The sequence below is a fragment of the Chiroxiphia lanceolata genome, chromosome 10 (assembly GCF_009829145.1).
Source record: "Chiroxiphia lanceolata isolate bChiLan1 chromosome 10, bChiLan1.pri, whole genome shotgun sequence".
Classification (NCBI taxonomy): Eukaryota; Metazoa; Chordata; class Aves; order Passeriformes; family Pipridae; genus Chiroxiphia; species Chiroxiphia lanceolata.
This window is the reverse complement of record NC_045646.1, coordinates 45,836-66,040: the sequence shown is the minus strand read 5'-3', so window position 1 is coordinate 66,040 and position 20,205 is coordinate 45,836. Positions and strand designations below refer to the sequence as shown.

Sequence of the window (20,205 nt, the reverse complement as noted above, 5' to 3'; positions counted from 1 at the left end):
ACGTCGCAGGCTGCTGGGACCTGGCGTCTTGCAGTCTCCCAGATACAAACACAAATACTTTTTTGTATTTAAATGCAGCAGTTCTTTCTTCGTAACTCCATACACTCTGCATACACTGCATGCTCCACGGATACTAGTTACAAATACTTCTGAAAAAAAAATCACTTCTGGTATCTTTAGTATGTGTTGCCCCTTTTCTCTCTCCTGGTTTTATAGAACACGTAGGCAAGAAAAAAACCCCAAAATGTACAACCCACACCCAAACCAACAAAACCCCCCAAACGAAACTTAAAGTTTTGTCTCAGTTTCCAGATTCAGGACCAAAGAAAGTGTATTTCACAGAATATCCTGAGTTGGAAGGGACCCCTAAGGATCCAGTCTAACTGTTAAGTAAATGGCCTGTATGGGGATCAAACCCATGATCTTGGTGTTACTGGGACCATGCTCTCACCAACTGGGTCAGTGGTTTTTACACAAGCCAAATGCCCTATAATTAACTGCTTCCACATGTCTCTAAAGCTCTATTCATCTGTAAAGAACATTAGATTTATTTTTTTTTACTAGGTGAACATAGGAATGTGAAAATTACAACATACTTTTAAAGCAGGTAACAGATCTGCTACCAAAACCTGTAATCTCAAATGGTCCTTCCTTAGTGAATACACACGTTAATTAAGTGAAGAAGAAAAAACAGAGATGGTAGAATCTTTAAAACTTTATTTGAAAACACATTTGAAAACTTTATTTAAAAACAAACAAGTGAACAGGGTTCTGCAATTCTTTTTTTTTTTTTTGGTAAATAAATTTTTCCAGGCTTTAGTTTTCTCAATATTCATCTCCTTCTTCAGCCTCTGCTTCTACTGAGTCTAGGCCAACTTCTTCATAATCTTTCTCAAGGGCAGCCAGATCTTCCCGGGCTTCAGAAAATTCTCCTTCCTCCATCCCTTCCCCAACATACCAGTGCACAAAGGCACGCTTCGTATACATGAGATCAAATTTGTGGTCGAGCCGAGCCCATGCTTCAGCAATAGCAGTTGTGTTACTCAGCATACACACAGCCCGCTGCACCTTGGCAAGGTCAGCACCTGGCACCACAGTTGGAGGCTGATAGTTAATGCCCACCTTTAAGACAACAAATGAAAACTTTCCTTAGGAGCGCTAAGGTTTAAAGGCTCATTTCCGTTAACAATCAAAAATCACCATAGTTACAATTAAATAAAATAGCTTAGAGTTATTCTGGACTTTATCAAAATATTTAACAGGGACATTACAATATTTTAGCGTGACTGTTATCTCTGAGAACCACACAATTCCTAATCATTCAGATATCGAGCACTTAAAAAGCTACGTACCTTGAATCCAGTCGGGCACCAATCCACAAACTGAATGGTACGTTTAGTCTTGATAGTGGCAATGGCTGCATTGACATCCTTGGGCACGACATCGCCTCTGTATAACATACAGCAGGCCATGTACTTGCCATGGCGAGGGTCGCATTTCACCATCTGGTTGGCTGGTTCAAAGCAAGAGTGGGTAATTTCAGCCACAGATAACTGCTCATGATATGCTTTTTCAGCAGAGATGATGGGGGCGTATGTTACCAAGGGGAAATGGATTCGTGGGTATGGAACCAGGTTAGTTTGAAATTCTGTCAGATCTACATTAAGGGCTCCATCAAAACGCAGTGAGGCTGTGATGGATGAAACAATTTGCCCAATTAATCGGTTTAAATTTGTGTAAGTAGGACGGCCAATGTCCAGGTTACGACGACATATATCATAAATGGCTTCGTTATCTACCATGAAGGCACAGTCTGAATGCTCTAATGTTGTGTGGGTAGTTAGAATTGAGTTGTAGGGTTCCACTACAGCAGTGGAAACTTGTGGTGCTGGATAAATTGCAAACTCCAGTTTAGATTTCTTGCCATAGTCAACAGAGAGCCTTTCCATAAGCAGTGAAGCAAACCCTGAACCAGTGCCTCCTCCAAAACTATGAAAGATAAGGAAACCTTGCAGCCCTGTGCATAGATCAGCCTATAATGAAGTGGAAAAAAATGGGAGAAAAAAACCAGTTAGTGATGGTTTTGGAGAAATCAGTATTAAAATAATCATTCAAAGGCATTTGTCATAAGTTTGTTAGTTTGACATTGTTATAATAAAAAACCCAGCTTTCTTGAAAGGTCCTGGTTTAACTGGCTGAATTTTTAAAGGGGGGTGGGACAGGCAAGGAAATAAAAGATTTATCGTGTTTTGTTTTAAACAATTAAGTATGCACAAAATTCTTAGTGAAAAAAACCAGAAAACCATCAATATAGATAGCTATAGAGCTGTATCAATTATTTTAAATACTAACTTGCAGCATGAATTCTTACCAGTTTGCGAATGCGGTCTAGCACTAGATCAACGATCTCTTTTCCAATGGTATAATGGCCTCTGGCATAATTATTGGCTGCGTCTTCTTTCCCAGTAATGAGCTGCTCAGGATGGAATAACTGCCTGTATGTGCCTGTACGTACTTCATCTACAAAAAACCCCAAAACACCACATCATAATTTTGATCTGTTCGGTTCTGTGTGTGCTGCCTAGTGACAACACACTAAGCACATGTGTTAAAAGAGTGCAGACAGCATCTCTGACTATGCACAGCTCGTCTGACTAGTCTAAGAAGTTGGCTCAACTTCAGCCACTTTTTTTAGGGGTAAACATCAAGCACACACAAAGCAGTATTTGTACTTGAGGAACACAGAGGTCACTCAGAAAACTACATTACAGGTACAGACGAGGTACTGGACAACAATCAAACAGAACTCTGGAAAGATTATCCAGATCATAGAAAAGTTCTATCATTTTCCAAATAGTAACCTGTAGGCCATTATTTAATTTCTTTCAAATAACAATAACCTCAAATGTCAAAACAGCATCCAGACACACATCTTTTAAAATCTATAGTGTTCTTAACAGACAAAAAAAGACAGTAGGGAATCCATAAAGGATCCTCACTTTTTCACTGAAGACCTTTAATGCTGGGTACATACCAACTACGGTTGGCTCTAGGTCCACAAACACTGCTCTCGGAACATGTTTACCAGCTCCTGTCTCACTGAAGAAAGTGTTAAATGAATCATCTCCACGTCCCATAGTATTATCACTAGGCACTTGACCATCAGGCTGGATCCCATGTTCAAGACAATACAATTCCCAACATGCATTGCCAATCTGAACACCAGCCTGACCAACGTGGATGGATATGCATTCACGCTGCAAAGTTAAAACACAACAGTAATAAGACATGGAGTTACCTGCTTCTATATTTTATTCTCATTATAACTAGCTATCTGTGGGTTGTATTTTTCCATGATCTTTCTCTGCTGCAATATCCCCTGGTTTCTCTTGAGTGACAATTTAAGAGAACAAATGTTGTCTGTTGCTAGCAAGACACTACTCACCTTAGTTGACCTGCACTGACTTTGAAAATATTGGAAGATCCGAAAGGCAATCTAGTCTCTATGAACACATCCCTTACGATGCTGCATTATATATCTTTAATATTCAACCTAGTCTCTTTTTCACCTTCTTTTAGCTTTTGGAAGACTTCTTTATATAATATCCCCAAATTTCCTTGACTTGTTGCCAAACCATGTACTGGGTAACTGTTGTAAGAATCTTTCCTGCACAGGACCACTCAGTACGTTTTTCTTTATAATAAGTGTAGTGGTATTTAGCCCTTGACAATTTGAATGTATTTTTTTCATACATATTCTTATGTGAAATTCTCCAAGAGTCCCAATCAAATGTCATCTGCCCACTTTAAGCCAGCTCCTCTGATTCTAAGCAACTGCCATGTATGTTTAATCTCCCAATACCTCAGTTTTGTCTTACATCCGAGATGGAAATAAGCTGCATTTCTAGTTTACTGTTACAGTGTATCTAGGAAAAAGCAGAGCTGGAAGAGAAAGAGCAAGGTGTCTGGGCTGCCCTTTCCCGTTTTCTTGACAGCTGCATCCAGCGCAGTACCCTCGGCTGTTTCCGTTCTCCTCCCCGCAGGTCCGCCCTCCGCCGCCCCCCCCCCCTCCTCCGACTGGCCCTCCATCGCCGGCGACCCCGCCCCCTCCTCTGATTGGCCCTCCATAGCCGGCGATCCCGCCCCCTCCTCTGATTGGTCCTTCACCACCCCCTCCTCTGATTGGCTGCGCCCAGCAAACAGCTCCTCCCGGCACGCGCCGCCCGCCCGTCCCTCACCGCCGCCCCCTCATAAGCACGCGCCGTGGCCTCTGCGGCTTCGCGCGCCAAGGAGGCCCAGAAACGGCGGAAGGATCCGGCTGCTCTTTCCCGCTGTCTCTCTGCTGCCCGGCTCAGGTTTCAGTCTGCCTCTCGCCCCTTCGCACGGGAGGTGCTCGCTACGAACAGCCTTCCGTTGCACTTCCACATATCCCTGGCTAGCCACGGGTCACTTTCTGTGCCTCGCCTTCCTTGAACTATTAACCTTTACACTCCTTCTCCTTCTCCCCAGTCCTTCGCCCTTAGTGCTACCGCAGGGACTTCAAGCAGAGACTGCCTGCAAGTCCTGCCGCAGTACGTGCAGTCACAAACTCCCCCGACTGCCACAGCAGAAGCCCTCCCAACCGTTCTTCCTCCCCCCCAGCCGCGAGGATCCCGTATCCCACCATGGTGCCTTGCTAAGCTGACGAACTCCAGCTGCGCCACAGCCCGTCTGCCGACGCCCACCGACCGGTACCGACTGCCGGCCGTTAACGGCCTCAAACCCTTCGCCTCAAGCGCTGGCTCCCCATTGGCCCTTACCCGCGCGGGCTACGCGCGAGCGAGCACCGCTGATTGGCGGAGCCGTTCTTCTCCCAGCGGGGCGACAGCGGCTGCCACGTGCAGGGGCGGGGCTGGGGGCGGGGCTGGAGAGGTGCCGGGCGGGGCGGGCTCTCGAGGCGGGAAAGCGGCCGCGCCGGGGCGGGAAGGGTTCCTCCGGCGGCTGAGGGGTCCCGTCGGGCAGAGCGGGGCCGACACTTGGACAGGTGCCGCTGGATGGCCAGAGTTGAAGTGAGCCAGCTCTGTTTTCTTCTCGAGTAGCAACCTTGCCACTTATAGGGGTTTTTCCCTCCCTTTCTTTCCACTTTTTCCCCTTCTTTCCTCTTTCTTCCTGTCTCCCCAAAGAAAAGCAAATTACAGATTTGCTGTTAATAACGAGAATGGGTAAAAATTAAAATTAAGAAATTGCTATTAATTAAAAGAGACAAGCTCTTTTAGGCCTCTCATAATGCACATTTTTTTAATTCCTTAATGCTGCCTAACTGAAGCTTATCGAGTTTATTTCTCATGTACTTTGGTGCTTAGAATTCTGCACAAAACTGTATACCATGTTCTACAGCCAAAACTTTTGCGGGGCCATTAATTCTACTGTCTGCTGGAAAGAGTTGTGCATACATATACCAAGATAGCTTCTGAATGATAAAATTATCCCTTTTTTCATTGAATGACTTGACTGTATTCAAGTATTAACCTTTTATATTTGTTAAACTCCTTTATATGCTCTTGGTTACAGATTTTCTTGTACACCTTCAGCATTCTAGCCTGATAGGTCATATGAACTCAGGAAGATTTTTCGCCTTGACTCTTCATGGACATAAATCTTTTTTAAAGGGCAGTTAACCTAAACCTATAGCAATGACTGTGCCACAGAAAGAAAAAAGAGGCCTATGCAGCATTGCCAGCTTATGGTAATGATGGAAAAAATGTTGAGCAATGATAAAGGGAGAAAGGAGAGGAGGCATCATTGTAGACCATTTCTTTAGGAAATGAGTCTGAAAAAGTAAGTTCTCAAAAATATTTGTAAATGCAGACCCTCTAAGAGAGACTGTTTATTCAGCCTTTCTCATGTATTCTTTAAAAAAGAAATTACCATTAAAAAAAAATCCCTTAAAAAAATCTGCAAGAACTCAATATTCCATCATCCCCAGATATTTTGTTTGCTGTGGTGGGCAGACCCTGGCTGGATGCCAGGTGCCCACAAAAGCTGCTCCATCACTCCCCTTCTCAACTGGACAGGGGAGAGAAAATATAATAAAAGGCTCACATGTTGAGATAAGAACAGGAAGAGATCATTCAGCAATTACCATCACAGGCAAACCAGCCTTGAGCTGGGAAATTAGCCTAATTTATTACCCAAGATAAGAGTAAGATAAGTAGAAATAAAACCAAAATCTTGAAACATCTTCCTCTCACTACTCCTTCCCTTTTTCCTGGGCTTTGCCCGTTTGCTTGAGCAGGGAGGTGGGACCAGATGACCTGCTGTGGTCCCTTCTAGCCTGACCCATTCAGTGATTACAGAGAAATTCAAAATAACTTTTGATACACAACTTTGGTGGCAGTACAAGTAAAAACAGACCTATTTATGAAGTTAGCAAATTAGTTTGGTTAGAAGCTTACACTGATACATACTTATCCAAACCTCAGTAGCTTTATGAAATCATAAAAACTACCACAGGTCATGCAAGCATATGATCCTTAAATGTAATTTAAAGATCATGACCACTAGTGGTGAAGCTGAAATGGAAAGACAACATTCAACATCCTGATACTGAGAGCTGCAGTTTGCTCACTCTTATGTATTTAAGTGTTTTGTAATATTTTACTTAAAAAAATAATATTATACTTATGACATGCCAGCCTAGTTTTGAGATTAGGAGAAAGCACACAATTTGCACTTTGGTAAAAAATTTGTGAGTTTTAGTTTCCTTGAGGTTTTACTGTCTTCATTTTCTGTTTAGGCACTCCTATTCAGAATTCTGTAAAAGATTTGTGGTCTCTTATTTCCTTCTTAAAACTGAAACCTTTTACTGATTGAGAGCGGTGGCACAGAACAATTCAACGTCCAGTCACAATGGGAGCTCCAGGAGGACTTTGGTATGAAGTGTTCCCAAAGGGTTTGTGAATGAGTATAACTAGCAGTGCTTGGGTAACACGACAAATTCGTGTTTCACATTTAAATTTGAAATGCATGTATCATCAGTTCTTATTTCAATTTTTTTAGTTCAAATTAGTAAATATCAAATAATTAAAATTGTTTATATTTCAGATTAATGAGTTATATTGTACTACTGGGCTTGAAATTTGTACAAAACATGAATTTATGTAGTAAACTGAAGAAAAAAACCCCAAAAACCCAAACCAACCCCAGCTGAGTAATATATTGTCTATATGTATATTTTAGGCGTTTACAGTCTCTGATTAGGAGTATTACCCTTAGAAGATCTAAAACAAGTCAAGTTAAAGGAACACCCATTTTGCATTTACCAGAATGTAAAGTACTTATTCAATGTTACCCTTACAGAGGAGAGACAAATCTACCAGTCTGTGAAGAATGAGGGCAAAGCTACTATTAGCAGGTAAGTCAGAGGTTTTCTTTATCCTGAAGATTGAAATTTAATACCACAAATTTATATTTCAGAACTTTTGATTATGTTAGCTGTAGTAGCCAAGTGTATCAGTTTGTATGTTGTAGGCTAATAATTGCAAATTATCTTCACATCTGTTCAGTTCTGAAGAGTGAAGCAGAGAGTGTTACAGAACTATATATTAGAAGTTCTGTCTTGTGAGAACTCTAAGGAGATACTAGATATGTAAAGAATGGCCTTAAAGCTTTGTCACCATGTGTTAATGTTTCTTCTAGTAGAACATACTACGGGTAGCATTTTGTACCTTAAGAAGAGCATTTGAGAAAAGGTAGTCAGACAGGAAAGTGAACAATCAGAACATCATTGTAACAGCTAAACTCTTATCATGTAATGTCATCTGTTTTTTCAGGCTGTAGTATTTCACACTAACCATAAAATTCTTACTCAGATTTTTCAGCGAAGGGAATGTACTAGCTCATTATGCTGACGTCCTTGGTGTTCTGCTCAGATTAAGACAGATTTGTTGTCATCCTCATCTTTGTATAAATACCTCTGCTAGTTTTTCAAGTGGTGAGTGAATACTTTTTGATTCCTGTGGTTTTTAAGAACAAGAACTGGCACTTTGTATTCAAGAACAGAAATATATTTGTGTTTTCCAAGCTCTCTAGCTTCAACCATCCTCTTTTCAGCATGGATTATTGAACTTTCAGCTTCCTTCAGTTACTTTATTTTTTTGTACCATAATAGGTTTGAATATGTTTCAGGAGGGGATACTCGAGCACATTTTAACTAATGAAGTATGAGTAGTTATGAAGGCCAGAAGCAAGAGTTAATAAGCTTTGACAGCCCATACAGAAATGACCAAAGAGGACCTCTGCAGAACCAAATGCAGAAGGCTCGTTAAAAAGCAGCATGTCTGTTGTTGTAGTAATTTACGGAAGTGCTTTTATAGCAGATTTTTTCTTTGCCTCAGGAGAGAAGATGTAGAGGAGATTTGGGGAATGGCTGTAAATTGATAGCTGTGTCAGCAGAACCATTGCCTCTTCAGCAGAATAGGGCACTGTTGACTTTGTCACAGCTGTAAGGAAGGGTGAACACAGAGGACCGAGAGTGAGTTTTATTTTGACAAGCCAGAACTATACAACTGCATAGCGTTAAAAATTTATGTGCATTTCTTTCAGAAGAAATGTAGTCTGTTTGAAGTACTCTAAATTTGAGAATTCGCAAATGTAATATTTAGAAAAAGCCTATTTTGAGATGCCACTGGCATGGGTGTGATTTTTCAGGAAACTGAAAGACCGGTGATATGGTCAGAACCTTTTTCAGAAGGTTGCTGTTAATCTTCCTTAAAATTACAGGATGGAGAAATTATTTGATAATTGTTCCATAATTATTTAGAAATTAATTAATAACTAGTAAGTATAAATTGAATTTCTTTACTTAAAAAGAAGCAATTTTAACTATAAATAGTGTCATGTTCATAAGATTTTTGCTACTTGAACAGCTGCCACATGAAAATTGCTTGTTCTCATTAGGCATTGTGTTGCACATATACTTACCACTGAGCATACAGTTGAGGTTCTTTGAATTCAAATTACTATTTTTCCAAGTATGATTACTCATAATGTGTTTTGAATTAGTAGGTTAAAATTTTCTGTATTATGGGGGCATCTTGTGTTTTATACATTGGTAGGCTATATCCTCATTGTGTATAAACTATTCTAATTGCATTTTGACCAATGGAGCTGTTTTGATGCATGAGAGCTCAGAGTGTTTCCTTTATGGAAATCTCTGGGTTTAAGTATGTTTCTATATTTCCAGATAATAGAACTCCCGAAGAACTGCATGTGAGATTAGAGAGTAAAATGAAGTTGGTTCTGAGCTCTGGTTCAGATGAAGAATGCGCAGTTTGCTTGGAATCATTGACTCTTCCTGTGATAACGCACTGTGCCCCTGTGTTTTGTAAACCATGTATTTTTGAAGTCCTCAGAAATGAACAGGTTGGTGTTCTATGATTACATTAATTGTAATAGCTATTCGAAAGCAATGAACTAGTATCACCGGGAGGCCATCTAGCTATTGTTCTTTTAAATCATGGTGAACAGTGTAAATGTAGTTATCAGCTGGGTTATAAAAGCTATTGGTCTGAAGTCAAACTGTGGGGAGAGTAGCTGTCAAACTGAAAATACTGATGGACCTTACCTCACCACTGATCAAAGACCGATTCCGTAGTTCTCACCTTACTTTGTCCCTAGGGTCAAAGTGTGCAGCACTGTATGCCTCCATGTGGCTGGATGCTTCTTCACTGCTTGTGTGTGGTGTCATGTATGTGTATGTTGTGCTTAAAGGAGACTAAAGCTGTGTATTGGAAGTTGACTGTTGAACAAAAATCACGTCCGTGCTCAGTTTTCCAAGCTGATAAACTTCTACAGTGAAATAGCTGCCTTGTTAGAGGGTCATCTTTATGACCCTCTCTGAACTCTATTCAGAATAAACTTGTGGATGAGCATCTTTTGATTGCTTTTTTGAAAACCATAGTATTTATTTTTCTTGCATGCTTCTAAGCTGTGCTTTTCTTTCTTGTTTACCCTTTCCTTTCTAGGGTAGTCTTACCATATGTATTGAGTGCTGCTGCACTTACTCTCTGGAATTGTTCTGCCTTCTCCTAGCCAGAGTAGAGCTGCAACTGCCAGCCTAAACCTGAGTGTTCTTTATTAGGAGACAGGAGGAGACAGATTAGTCCCTGCTTGTGCATCAGCAGTCAACTAGATAGAGGTGGGAAGTGTTGTCTCTCTGGCTTGTAGATCAGCTTTGTTCCGTTGCCAGATACACAAGGTTCTGATGCAGATATCCCACTCTAGAGTTTCTGAGAAATTTAAGGGAAACTAGTGTTGTGAAATTATTCTTTAAGGAAAGAGCACTTGCAGAGGCCTTTTCCAGTGCAGAGGTTCTTGATGTGTCTGTATCACAGTTGGTGCCCTGCTGAACCATCAGGGGTTTTTAACATGCAGAGAAATAAATTGGGATATGATCTGATGGAATTATTATAGTAGATTACTTGACTTTACAGTCAGGTTACTTACTATGTTTTACCTAGAAAGGACTGTGGAATCTCCAGAACTAGTGTCTTTGTCCAATACCATGTTGTTCCATAGATCACTTTCATAGTAGTGAAGTCTAAACAGAGGTGGGTGTAACTTCTTTTGAACTATCATGAGTTTCTAAAACAGTGAACGAATAAGCCTTTCTTACCCTCAAAATGATTCTTGGTTTAAACCAATTCCTAAGAAAGTTCTTGCAGCTTCCAGCCAGAACGCTGCCTGTGTTGAACACTGACTGAAAAGGGGTTGCAAGCGGAAGATTTGATGAGGGGGTGTTTTTCTTTAGCTGTTTTTGCTCAAGATACCTTTGCAGCTGAGAGTGCTAAGAATAGTGTTTCGCTGTGGGAATTTTCACGCCCTGTATTTCCTTTGGGTTGTTTTCTGTCTGTTGAAAGAAATGGAATTCTCTCAAGGAAGATAACAGAATGTTGTTAAAGACTTAAAAGCATTCTTTCCCACAGACTTGGGGGGAAGGGGGATAGAGAGTTCAGAGTTGTGAAAACAGCAGGCTGGTGACCCTTTTCACAAGCATTAGGCTTTGGTATGTAAGTAAGGCAAGGCTGGGACCTTCCTGGTGCTTTTTGCCCCTGCTAAGTTTGGACTCAGTAGTGTGTATGTGTTCCTGCAAATGATGGAATAAATCTGTCTTCACACTTCATCTGTGAGTGGTGGCTGTCTTGGTTAATCTGCATCTATCAATTTCCACACTGGTACATGTCTAAATTCCAGAGTTGGGGAATTCAGTGTTTCCACGTGATAGGTACTTTTGCTAGTACTGCATCTCATTTGCATAGTCGTGTGCCTGAATGTTATAAATCAACTCTCTCCTAGTAAATAGCTCAGAGAAGTACTTTTAGCTATCTCCTTAAAAACAAAGGAAGCCAGCAAACTGCACACCCTCTCTCCAAAACAGCTTGTGTTTAAACAGGATTCTTCCAGGCAAGATGCCTGTGCTTTCCATTATTAATACAAATGACAGCGTTAAGCGGTCAGTGAACAATGAGATGTGAAGCTGCAAACACAAAACTGCTGAGTGAAAAGTTTGGCCTTTTGTTGTACTATGAACTTGGAGACCGTTTTATTTTTCTAATGTTAACCTAAAAGTATTTACCGAAATTGGAAAAACTTTTTAGTAGTTAACAGCTAGAGAGTTAACACCACCTTCATTTCAATCTTCTGCTAAGGCTAAATTCAGAGTCGTGCAAATAAGTGAAGATCCTATGCAAAAGTCCCAATAAAGCTATAAAACAGTAATCTACAGTAATCTAATGTCTTTGTGTATTAACTGCATTCTTGTAAAAACTTGCCAGATATGCATTAAAACGTTTTTCTTCTTTTAGCTGTTGATTGTGAGACATTTTTGGTCATTTTCATATGCTTTTACTGCAAGTGTTTGGTGTCTGCGTTGGTACTGTTTAGCTGTGTTTTGTGTTTTGTTTATAATTGCAGTACTAAAGTGGAGAAGGGATGCAGAAAGACATGAGCTTTGTATTTAAAAACAAAAAAAAGTCTTTATGAGCACTGTTAGGATTTTTTTTTTTTTTTTCAGAAAACCTTTTTCAGATTTAATAGAATTAATTTATTTTGTCTTGTCACTGGAGGATTTTTGGATTGGTGCCAAATCAGGAATGGTTCATTGGTTCACTACATTTAGGAGGCTGTTATTTCAGATTTGTTTGTGTTAAGATTCTGTCTCTTGAAAGGATAGCTTTACTGTTGCAATAAATTAATGTATTCAGACTGTGACTGCCGGCCTCTTTAATTGGCTGGCAGTTCAGTCCAGATTAGCAGCCCCCAGTATTCCCGTGGTTTGTCAGGTCTGCTTTGTAGCCTGTCTAAAGATGCCTTGGGTCTGTGGCCAGATTGCTATATAAACAGAACTAGCTAATTTTAAAGGGTTGCTCTGTTAGGCAAAGGTTTTTCATGTCTGTCATTTTTGCTTCACAAAGTTCTGTATTTGTACAGTGTACACAGTCTTTTGTTAAATTTTGTGAGTCCTATGAAAGTGCTATTATATAAATTTTGCGTTATCCAGAGTATACTTCAGAGAAAAAAGCTTTTGGTGTTAAATCATGTCTCGTTTCTCATGTCTGCTGGGGAAAAAGAGAAGATACCCTGCTTTGTCCTGACAAAGCATATTTCATCAGACTGCTGTTATTTCTGTGCAGGCTTTGAAGAAAAAGGGTAAAAGGTCATTCTTTGTTTGTAACTAAGAAAGATAGTCTTTGAAGGATGGTTTATTTTTCTGATATTTAAAATAGTCTATCTCCCCATAGCCCAAGTATCTGCTTGCCTTAAAATATTGAGTTACTTATTTTAAGTATAAATATGCTCAGAAAGAAGACCGCTTTTAAGGAAGGCTGAGTGTTTTTAAAACATGTAATGTTTATGTCATGTTAATGTTCTCACAAGTAAATATTGTGACTGTCATGTCAGAAATGACAGTGTGTTACAAGAACAAATCTGAGGATTTTTTTACATGAACATCAATATAATATTTGTAAAGGTGTTCTTTAGTATTCACTATAAACAATTTGATTTAATATGTTTCTTGTAATGTTATTTGGGCTTTTTTGTAGCCAAATGCCCTCTGTAGGAATGAACTTCAAGTAGAGCACTTGGTGGAATGTCCCCTAGAAGAGGAAATAGACTCCAGTAGTGGAAAGAAACCTGATCGGGAGTGGATATCCAGTTCAAAGGTACATTCCATTGTGTTTTATTGGGCTTTCATTATGGTTTTTTAGGGCATACTCTATTATTGTTATGTAAGTATGCTGAATATATTATACATGTGAATAACATATTTAAATTATTATTTAAAAGTCTGCCCAGCATGTCTAGCCAGCGCAGAAGAAAGTGTGTAATAAAATCCCACCACAGACAAATTTTGCAGCAGGGAAACAAGACAAAAGGAAGACTAGTTGTGATTTGATGCTGGTCATTGTTCAGTACATATATATGTATTAATTAAATAAAACTTAGGTAAAGGGCTTTGTCTTTTGTTTCAGTTTCTGAAGATAGAGCAGTTTTATAACCACTGACACCTATCCAGCTCTAAATTTACTTTTGGAAACAAAATCTAAATACATCCTTCTTTCTTGCATCTTATATAAAGAATATATATTCTACTCTAGCGGGGAAAACTAGATGGGCATCATATAACACTTGCCAGATAAACTGGTGAGATATTGTTGTTTTACTTTGCAGACCTGTTTGTCAAGGTCTGCCACATGATTTTTTTTATGTAACTCTCGTCGTGCATTTGCTACCAGAAATTAAATCCTCCTGCTTGTATTTTGACCTTTTTGTTTTGAGATTGCTTTTCTGCATGTTACTTTTAATGAAGTAGTTGTTCTTTCAAATGCTGGTTACAGATTTATTCCCTGAAAATCTTTTTGTGGAGACCTAAGAACTAATTTAGGACATTATGCTCTAGAATAAATTAAGATTGTTTGTTTGTTACCTGGTGCTGTTACTTGCATTCTCTAGTTAGTGGTTCTTTATCTCAGCTAAACTTTACATGAGAAAACTGGCAGTGTTCTTCTGCCTCAAATCCAGTTCCTTGTTCCTTTTGTTCTCATGCTGGTTTCAGAGTGCTTCTGGTGTGTCCTTTTTCCCTGTCATCCCCAGCCAAGGGTCTTGCATAGCTTATTTGCCTGAGTGTTTCTGGGGGAAGCCTTTCTCAGTTCCTGACTATTGCTGTAGTAAAGCACTTGCCTTGTGGCTGTCCATTGCTTACGCCTTATTTTTTGGAGTTCCACTACTTTGTTCCTATTTTCCATATACCCTGGAGATAGGGGACTTGCTGCTTCCTGACGGTGGGAAGTATGTCTGGAAAACAGGTTGTGACCAAAGCACCCTCAATATCACCCTGTAGTTTGTGACCATTAAAAATGCCCAATCCTTGGTTTCCTGTGGAAATTAAAAGAAACCCTACCCACAGAATTCGAGATTAGTTCATTTAACAGACATTACTGCTCAGGGATTTCTCTCAGTTGATATGAACTTTATCAAAGCCACCTGTAGGAATAGAATCTAGAGTTCATTTAATTTCAGATAAATGCTTCATTTAATTTCAGATAAATGCTTCATTTAATTTCAGATAAATGCTTCATTTAATTTCAGATAAATGCTTCATTTAATTTCAGATAAATGCTTCATTTAATTTCAGATAAATGCTCTTATGCATGCTTTGATAGAACTGCAGAGGGATAATCCAGCTGCTAAATGTCTCGTTGTTTCTCAATTCACAACTTTCCTGTCACTGATAGAAAATCCCTTGAAGTAAGTAGAACTACTGTTATTTTTAATAAACATGTGTTTTTACAGTGTCTTAGAAAGATCTGTCAAAGAAAATAGAATTTTAAATACACATTTCAAAGTAGAGGTCAGGATTTTAATGTATTTATTTCCTGTTGTCAGAAAATGGCTTGTTAAGTTGAACATTTTTACTTTCTCTTTAGAGAATCAGGGTTTGCCTTTACTCGTTTGGATGGGTCAATGGCACAGAAGAAAAGAGTGGAAGCAATTCGGTGTTTCCAAAGCAACCAAGCAGGGTCTGCAACTATAATGCTTTTGTCTCTGAAAGCGGGTGGAGTTGGATTAAATCTGACAGCAGCTTCCGAGTGTTTTTAATGGATTCCGTGAGTAATGAGTTGTTCATAATGATCTGGCTTAATCTAGGGGAAGCTCCTTTGGTGTTTTCCTAAGAGGTAGAAGGAAAGCCCTTCTGAGAATGAATTACACTGATGAGTATTTGTTAAAGGGCAAGTAGGACCTTTCTTCATTTGTTTCCCTGGCATCTTTTTGATTTAACACTGTATTTTTGTGCTGTCCATTTATTTACTGTGAATGAAAAGAATGCTAGTAGGACTACTATAAGAGTGGTGTGACACCTTACAGTGTAGCATATGCTATCTGTTCCTTCTTTATTTCTTTCTGATATTTTTGAATGTGGTTTTCTGTTTGTTGTTAAATAACTTCAAAAGCTGTGAAGCGGAATTTCAGGAACAGTATATATTTAATGCAGTGCTTGTCTGTTCTAGTCTCTTCTGATGTTATTTTGAATTTATTTATAAATAAAGACATTAGTCTGAGGTTACTTTTTGTAGTTTTAGAAGACTGGTAATATTTAAACTTCGGAAGTTTTTTTCCTTTCATTAAAGCACTCAGGAACACAAAACTATTTGTAAGGAATAAAAATGTAAATTACATTTATTGATAGCAAAATGGTATTCTTAACAAAATTGGTTCATGTGTTGTGTCATTGTACAAAATCAAAGTTTTTCTGTTCACTTCCTCCACCACTGCTTACTCCTCTGATGTCCCAGTTTTTTGGCAGTTGGAAACTAAGACAAATTCTGCAGTTAGAAACAAAACCAAAGTAAATGAAAATAATGGTGTAGCTTTGGACTTGGGCATCTGTTAATACCAATAGTAAAGCAAAAGTACTAGCTTGGACATCAGGTTAGTGGTAATAACAGCATGAAGGCAAAAGGTATTTATTTAATAAATTAAAGGAATTAAATATGAGTAAGAGTATGGAGAAGTTTTTTCCTGGATCGCAATGTATCTTTCCCCACATTGTTTCTGGGTGTGTTGCATTGATGGGTTCAGCTGGAAGGGACGTACATGACCACAACGCCATCTAGTCCAACCACTGCACTTTGGGTTTTTCTAACAATTCTCTGAATATTTGTGGAAACTGCAAGAGAATTTTAATTTTCTGTGAAGATAGTGAATGAGATAATGCATTGAGTATTGCAGCAAGCAGTTGTAAGAAAGTAAGCTAAGCCTTGTTAACACAGAGTCGTCTACAGTATATAGTTGTACCTAACAAACCAGAGCCAAATAAAATTGCAGCCTTTGTACACCATTGAACAGCCTCTTCTCATCCTGCAGGTAACCATCCTGTGATGGTAACCATCCCAAGTGGCAGTGGTTGACTACTTGTATTTGATGGAGGGATAGGGGGACCACGATTCTTTATTGATCTCACTTTTGAATAGTCAGTGCTGAATCAGATCCAGTCACACATCAGCATTCCTTGAAGTGCATTAGCAACAATAGTAGGAATTAAGAAGCAGTAATACCTTGAGCCAGTGGAGTAACCAGTTTTTCAAATTCTGTGGATTTGTTGTAGCACTGTAGCTTAGAGGTCTGCATTCCTTCTCTGAGAAGTGTAATACCACAGTGCAAGGGAGGAATATTTATCCAGCCATAGATTACTTTCTCTCTCCCCCCGCTTTTTTTAAATTATTTGTTTGCTTGTTTAAATACAATCATAGCTGCTGAATTCTCACCTTTAGGAAGAAATACGAACCTTTAATGTAAGAGTATCACAAGTATGCAGATGTTTCTCTGAGGCTCAAGTTTCTTCATATTTTCCCATGTAAAATACAGTATCCTTTGTATGAGATATTGCAGAAAGGGATAGAGGTACTGCAATTCACTTTTCCTTTGCAGGACTGATGAGAGAAGAGTAAAGTAGTACATTTTGGTCTTCCTCAACTACAGCAAAGATAGAATGGAACATGCTTCTGCATGTTGGGGCCAGGTCTTTCCTCCAGACATCATCTTGTTCATACAGTTAGATTAATATTAGAATGGTTTGCCATACATAGCTTGCCAGGAATGTTCATCTCGCAGTGACAAAGATATAATTTGTTGTACTTTTGTTCACTACCATAGATTGGAGAAACAAGACTTGTTTGGATTTTATCTTGCAACTTGATGTCTCTGCGTGTGTGTAGGCATCAGAGGTTCTTAGAATCTAAAATGAGTCATTAAGAGTACTCAGGTAACTTGCAGTATGTGGATGACATGGCAAGGCGAGCCCATTCAATGAGACTTGCTTATCAGAGACAGAACACTATTGCAGTTAGGTCGATTTAATTATCTATTCTGTGAGAACTAGTAGTACTGTACCTTCAGATAGAAAAAACATGCTGGAAAAATGCACAGTCTTGGCATTTCACAAATCCTTATATTTAGTGTTAAATCCTAAGCATAAGCAGGAACAGCTACACTATCATTTTGTGTTCAGCAAAGTTTCTTGTTTATGTAACGTGGTGATTATTGTATATACTAATGAAAGAGTAAGTGGGTTTACTTAATAGTCCAGGGACTTAGTTTACTTCTAAGTAACTGCCTGAGTTCAGCTGGTTTAGATTTTGCTATCAGGAAAAGGGTACTGAGGCAGTTAATATATGCAGTGTTTATTTCAGAATTAAAATAACAGGATTGTTTTGATGTCTTTTAGACTCCTGACAAACTTTGTTTTTAAAGCATTTACCTGAAGTTCTGGCTTGTTATGAATATATAACTGGAAGTTCTCAAAGCTTTTTTAACAGCGGGATACTTAAGGAGTGAGACATTAAGTTGGGAGTAATTAATCTGCCAACAATATTTATTCAAGTGGTGATGGTACAATATCTGCTTTGTGATTCTGTGTGCATATTATTAGGTACTTTGAAGTAAGGTTATTTAACTTGTTCATTGCTGCTACTGCTAGGCTTGGAATCCTGCTGCAGAAGACCAGTGTTTTGACAGGTGTCACAGGCTGAGTCAGAAGCATAATGTTGTTATTACTAAGGTGAGTTGAGAGATGATCCCAACAGTTTCCTAGTTATGAATAAGTATTTTCAAAAAAGCTTTACTATATTATAAAAATAATTGTGACATTATAGTCTCACCAGTAAACATAAATTGTGGTGTGATTGTTGAAGTAGGGGCTTTGGATTGTAAAATTTCAATACTAGAAATCAGATGTCCCTGTTGAGCTATTTGGAGTGACTGAGATGGGGTAGTTTGCTGTTGCTTAGCCTGGCTATTACAGTTCATTATCTTGAAGGTATATAGAACATTTCTGCCATTGTCATAGCAATGATTAGCTGTGGAAGAGAGCTGGTCTGTCTCGTTAATATCCAGTCATAGATGTATTATTTGGAAAATTGAAGACGAGTTCTCTTCTAATATAAGTAGCAAAGAAGAAATAGATATCCTTCCAATAAATTAAAAAAAAAATAAAAGGTTAAAAAATTAAAATGCCGAAACTTTTCCTTCAACTGCTTTACAACCCTTTTCTTTGTGTTTTACTTACAAAGTAGTAACTAAATAATGTAACTGTACTTCAGGCTGCTTAGCATTTTTTTCCAAGATATCCTTATTTCTCATCCTAAACTTTTGTTTAAAAAAAAAAATTTAACATCTTTATTTCAGAGTGTTTTTGTTTGCATGTTTGTTTGTTTTTATTTCAGTTCATTGTGAAGGATTCAGTGGAGGAAAATATTCTGAAAATTCAGAACAAGAAGAGGGAACTTGCAGCAGGAGCCTTTGCTACCAAAAAGCCTTCAGCAAGTGATGTGAAACAAAACAAAATTAATGAAATTAAGGCTCTGATTGATTTATAGCTTCATCCTGTGGTATTTTCAGTAAATAATATATTTAATGTTTTAGATGATACTTTTCTTCAAGTTATATGTTCCATGCTAACTTTCAATTTTGCTCTCTTTGTGCTCAAAATATAAATGCTTCAAATAAATTATAAAAACTAATTTGCTCCTAAATGTTAATTTAGAAGCACACAAACTCCTGAAATTATTCCAGTGTTCATTTCCTCAAAAGGTTCATTTCTTCAAAAGGTTGCTTATTACGTTCAATGCTTAAGAATACGTAGAAGTCCCTCAAAATGGAAATGTGTATTGATACATTCTAACTTGTAAGCATTTAATCTCTTTTTAGAGGTGAAAAAGTATAAAAGGTACGTAGTATGTGTTTTCTCCTTCAGACAAAACTCTTTAGAGATGAATTAGTTTCGTGTTTCTGTCTCAATGTTGCCTGATAAACAAACAGATCATCTGGATTGTTTGTTTCAGAACAGGTGGTCAGTGACACTTTGTAAGGAATTTTTACTTTTGCAGGCTATGTCCAAAGATGGTATTTAGTTAAAAATTTTAAAATATTTTGTACTGTTTCTGAATAATATACAGGTGCAGCAGGGAGTCCCTCTGTTGATTACTTCACAGGACCTAGTAAAAAGGAAGTACTTCAGTTTGTAAAACACTTTCTTTTAATATTTTACTTCTCTTTAGAAGAATTCCAATGATTTTTATAAAAGTGAAGGTTTTTTTGTTTGGATAAAGTGCTAGAATCACAGGCATGTATTGATAACGTGCTATCTGGTAATTTCAGTAGACACTTTGAACAGTAAGACTGTGCTATATTCAAAGTAGATTATAACCCACTCACATGCCAGTGAATCAGTACAATAAATTGTATCAATTTGTATAATTGTACAATAATTTAAACAAATTATTTTAATAGCTGCCAGCTTTCTAACAGTTTTCTTGTACTGCTTTTCCTCTTGTAGTGGAAAAACTATGTGTTTTTCACTTCCATACATATGTCTTTATGGAATGCTGGTCTGCATGCTGCGTGATTTAAGGAGGAAGAATTTGGTAAGCTACTCATGTTCAGGTACCACAAACTAATAAATAGCCCTGAAGAATCTCAGTTGAGTATTAGTTGAATATTCTTGTCTGTTCCTTTCTTTCCATTTGATTCTGGTCTTCTGATATGCGTGTACCTAACATTCTTCTGCCTTCACCCTAATGCTCAGACTTCACATTGGAGGCAGAGGTTGCTATATCTGGGTCCTGTTTAGATTTGGGCAGTGTACTTGGCAGAAGAGAAGTGGAATCT

General features: G+C 38.4%; 2 protein-coding genes across 2 annotated transcripts; one reads left to right on the top strand and one right to left on the bottom strand.

The window, feature by feature from the left end:
- Window positions 1–780: 780 nt before the first annotated feature.
- On the bottom strand, window positions 781–4,808 carry LOC116791943 (tubulin alpha-3 chain). Its single transcript, XM_032698470.1, has 5 exons — window positions 4,664–4,808; window positions 3,035–3,257; window positions 2,372–2,520; window positions 1,353–2,033; window positions 781–1,122 (listed from the first exon to the last, which is right to left on the bottom strand). The coding sequence occupies exons 1-5, from the start codon at window positions 4,664–4,666 to the stop codon at window positions 826–828; spliced, it is 1,353 nt and encodes a 450-aa protein (XP_032554361.1). The 5' UTR covers window positions 4,667–4,808; the 3' UTR covers window positions 781–825.
- A 1,933-nt stretch (window positions 4,809–6,741) lies between these two features.
- HLTF (helicase like transcription factor) lies at window positions 6,742–20,016 on the top strand. The gene is given in 10 exon segments (XM_032698466.1): window positions 6,742–6,931; window positions 7,339–7,393; window positions 7,851–7,972; window positions 9,224–9,402; window positions 13,083–13,202; window positions 14,675–14,787; window positions 14,967–15,121; window positions 15,124–15,146; window positions 18,017–18,097; window positions 18,762–20,016. Coding segments are annotated over 10 exon segments (1,044 nt in total). The 5' UTR covers window positions 6,742–6,888; the 3' UTR covers window positions 18,915–20,016.
- Window positions 20,017–20,205: the final 189 nt, after the last annotated feature.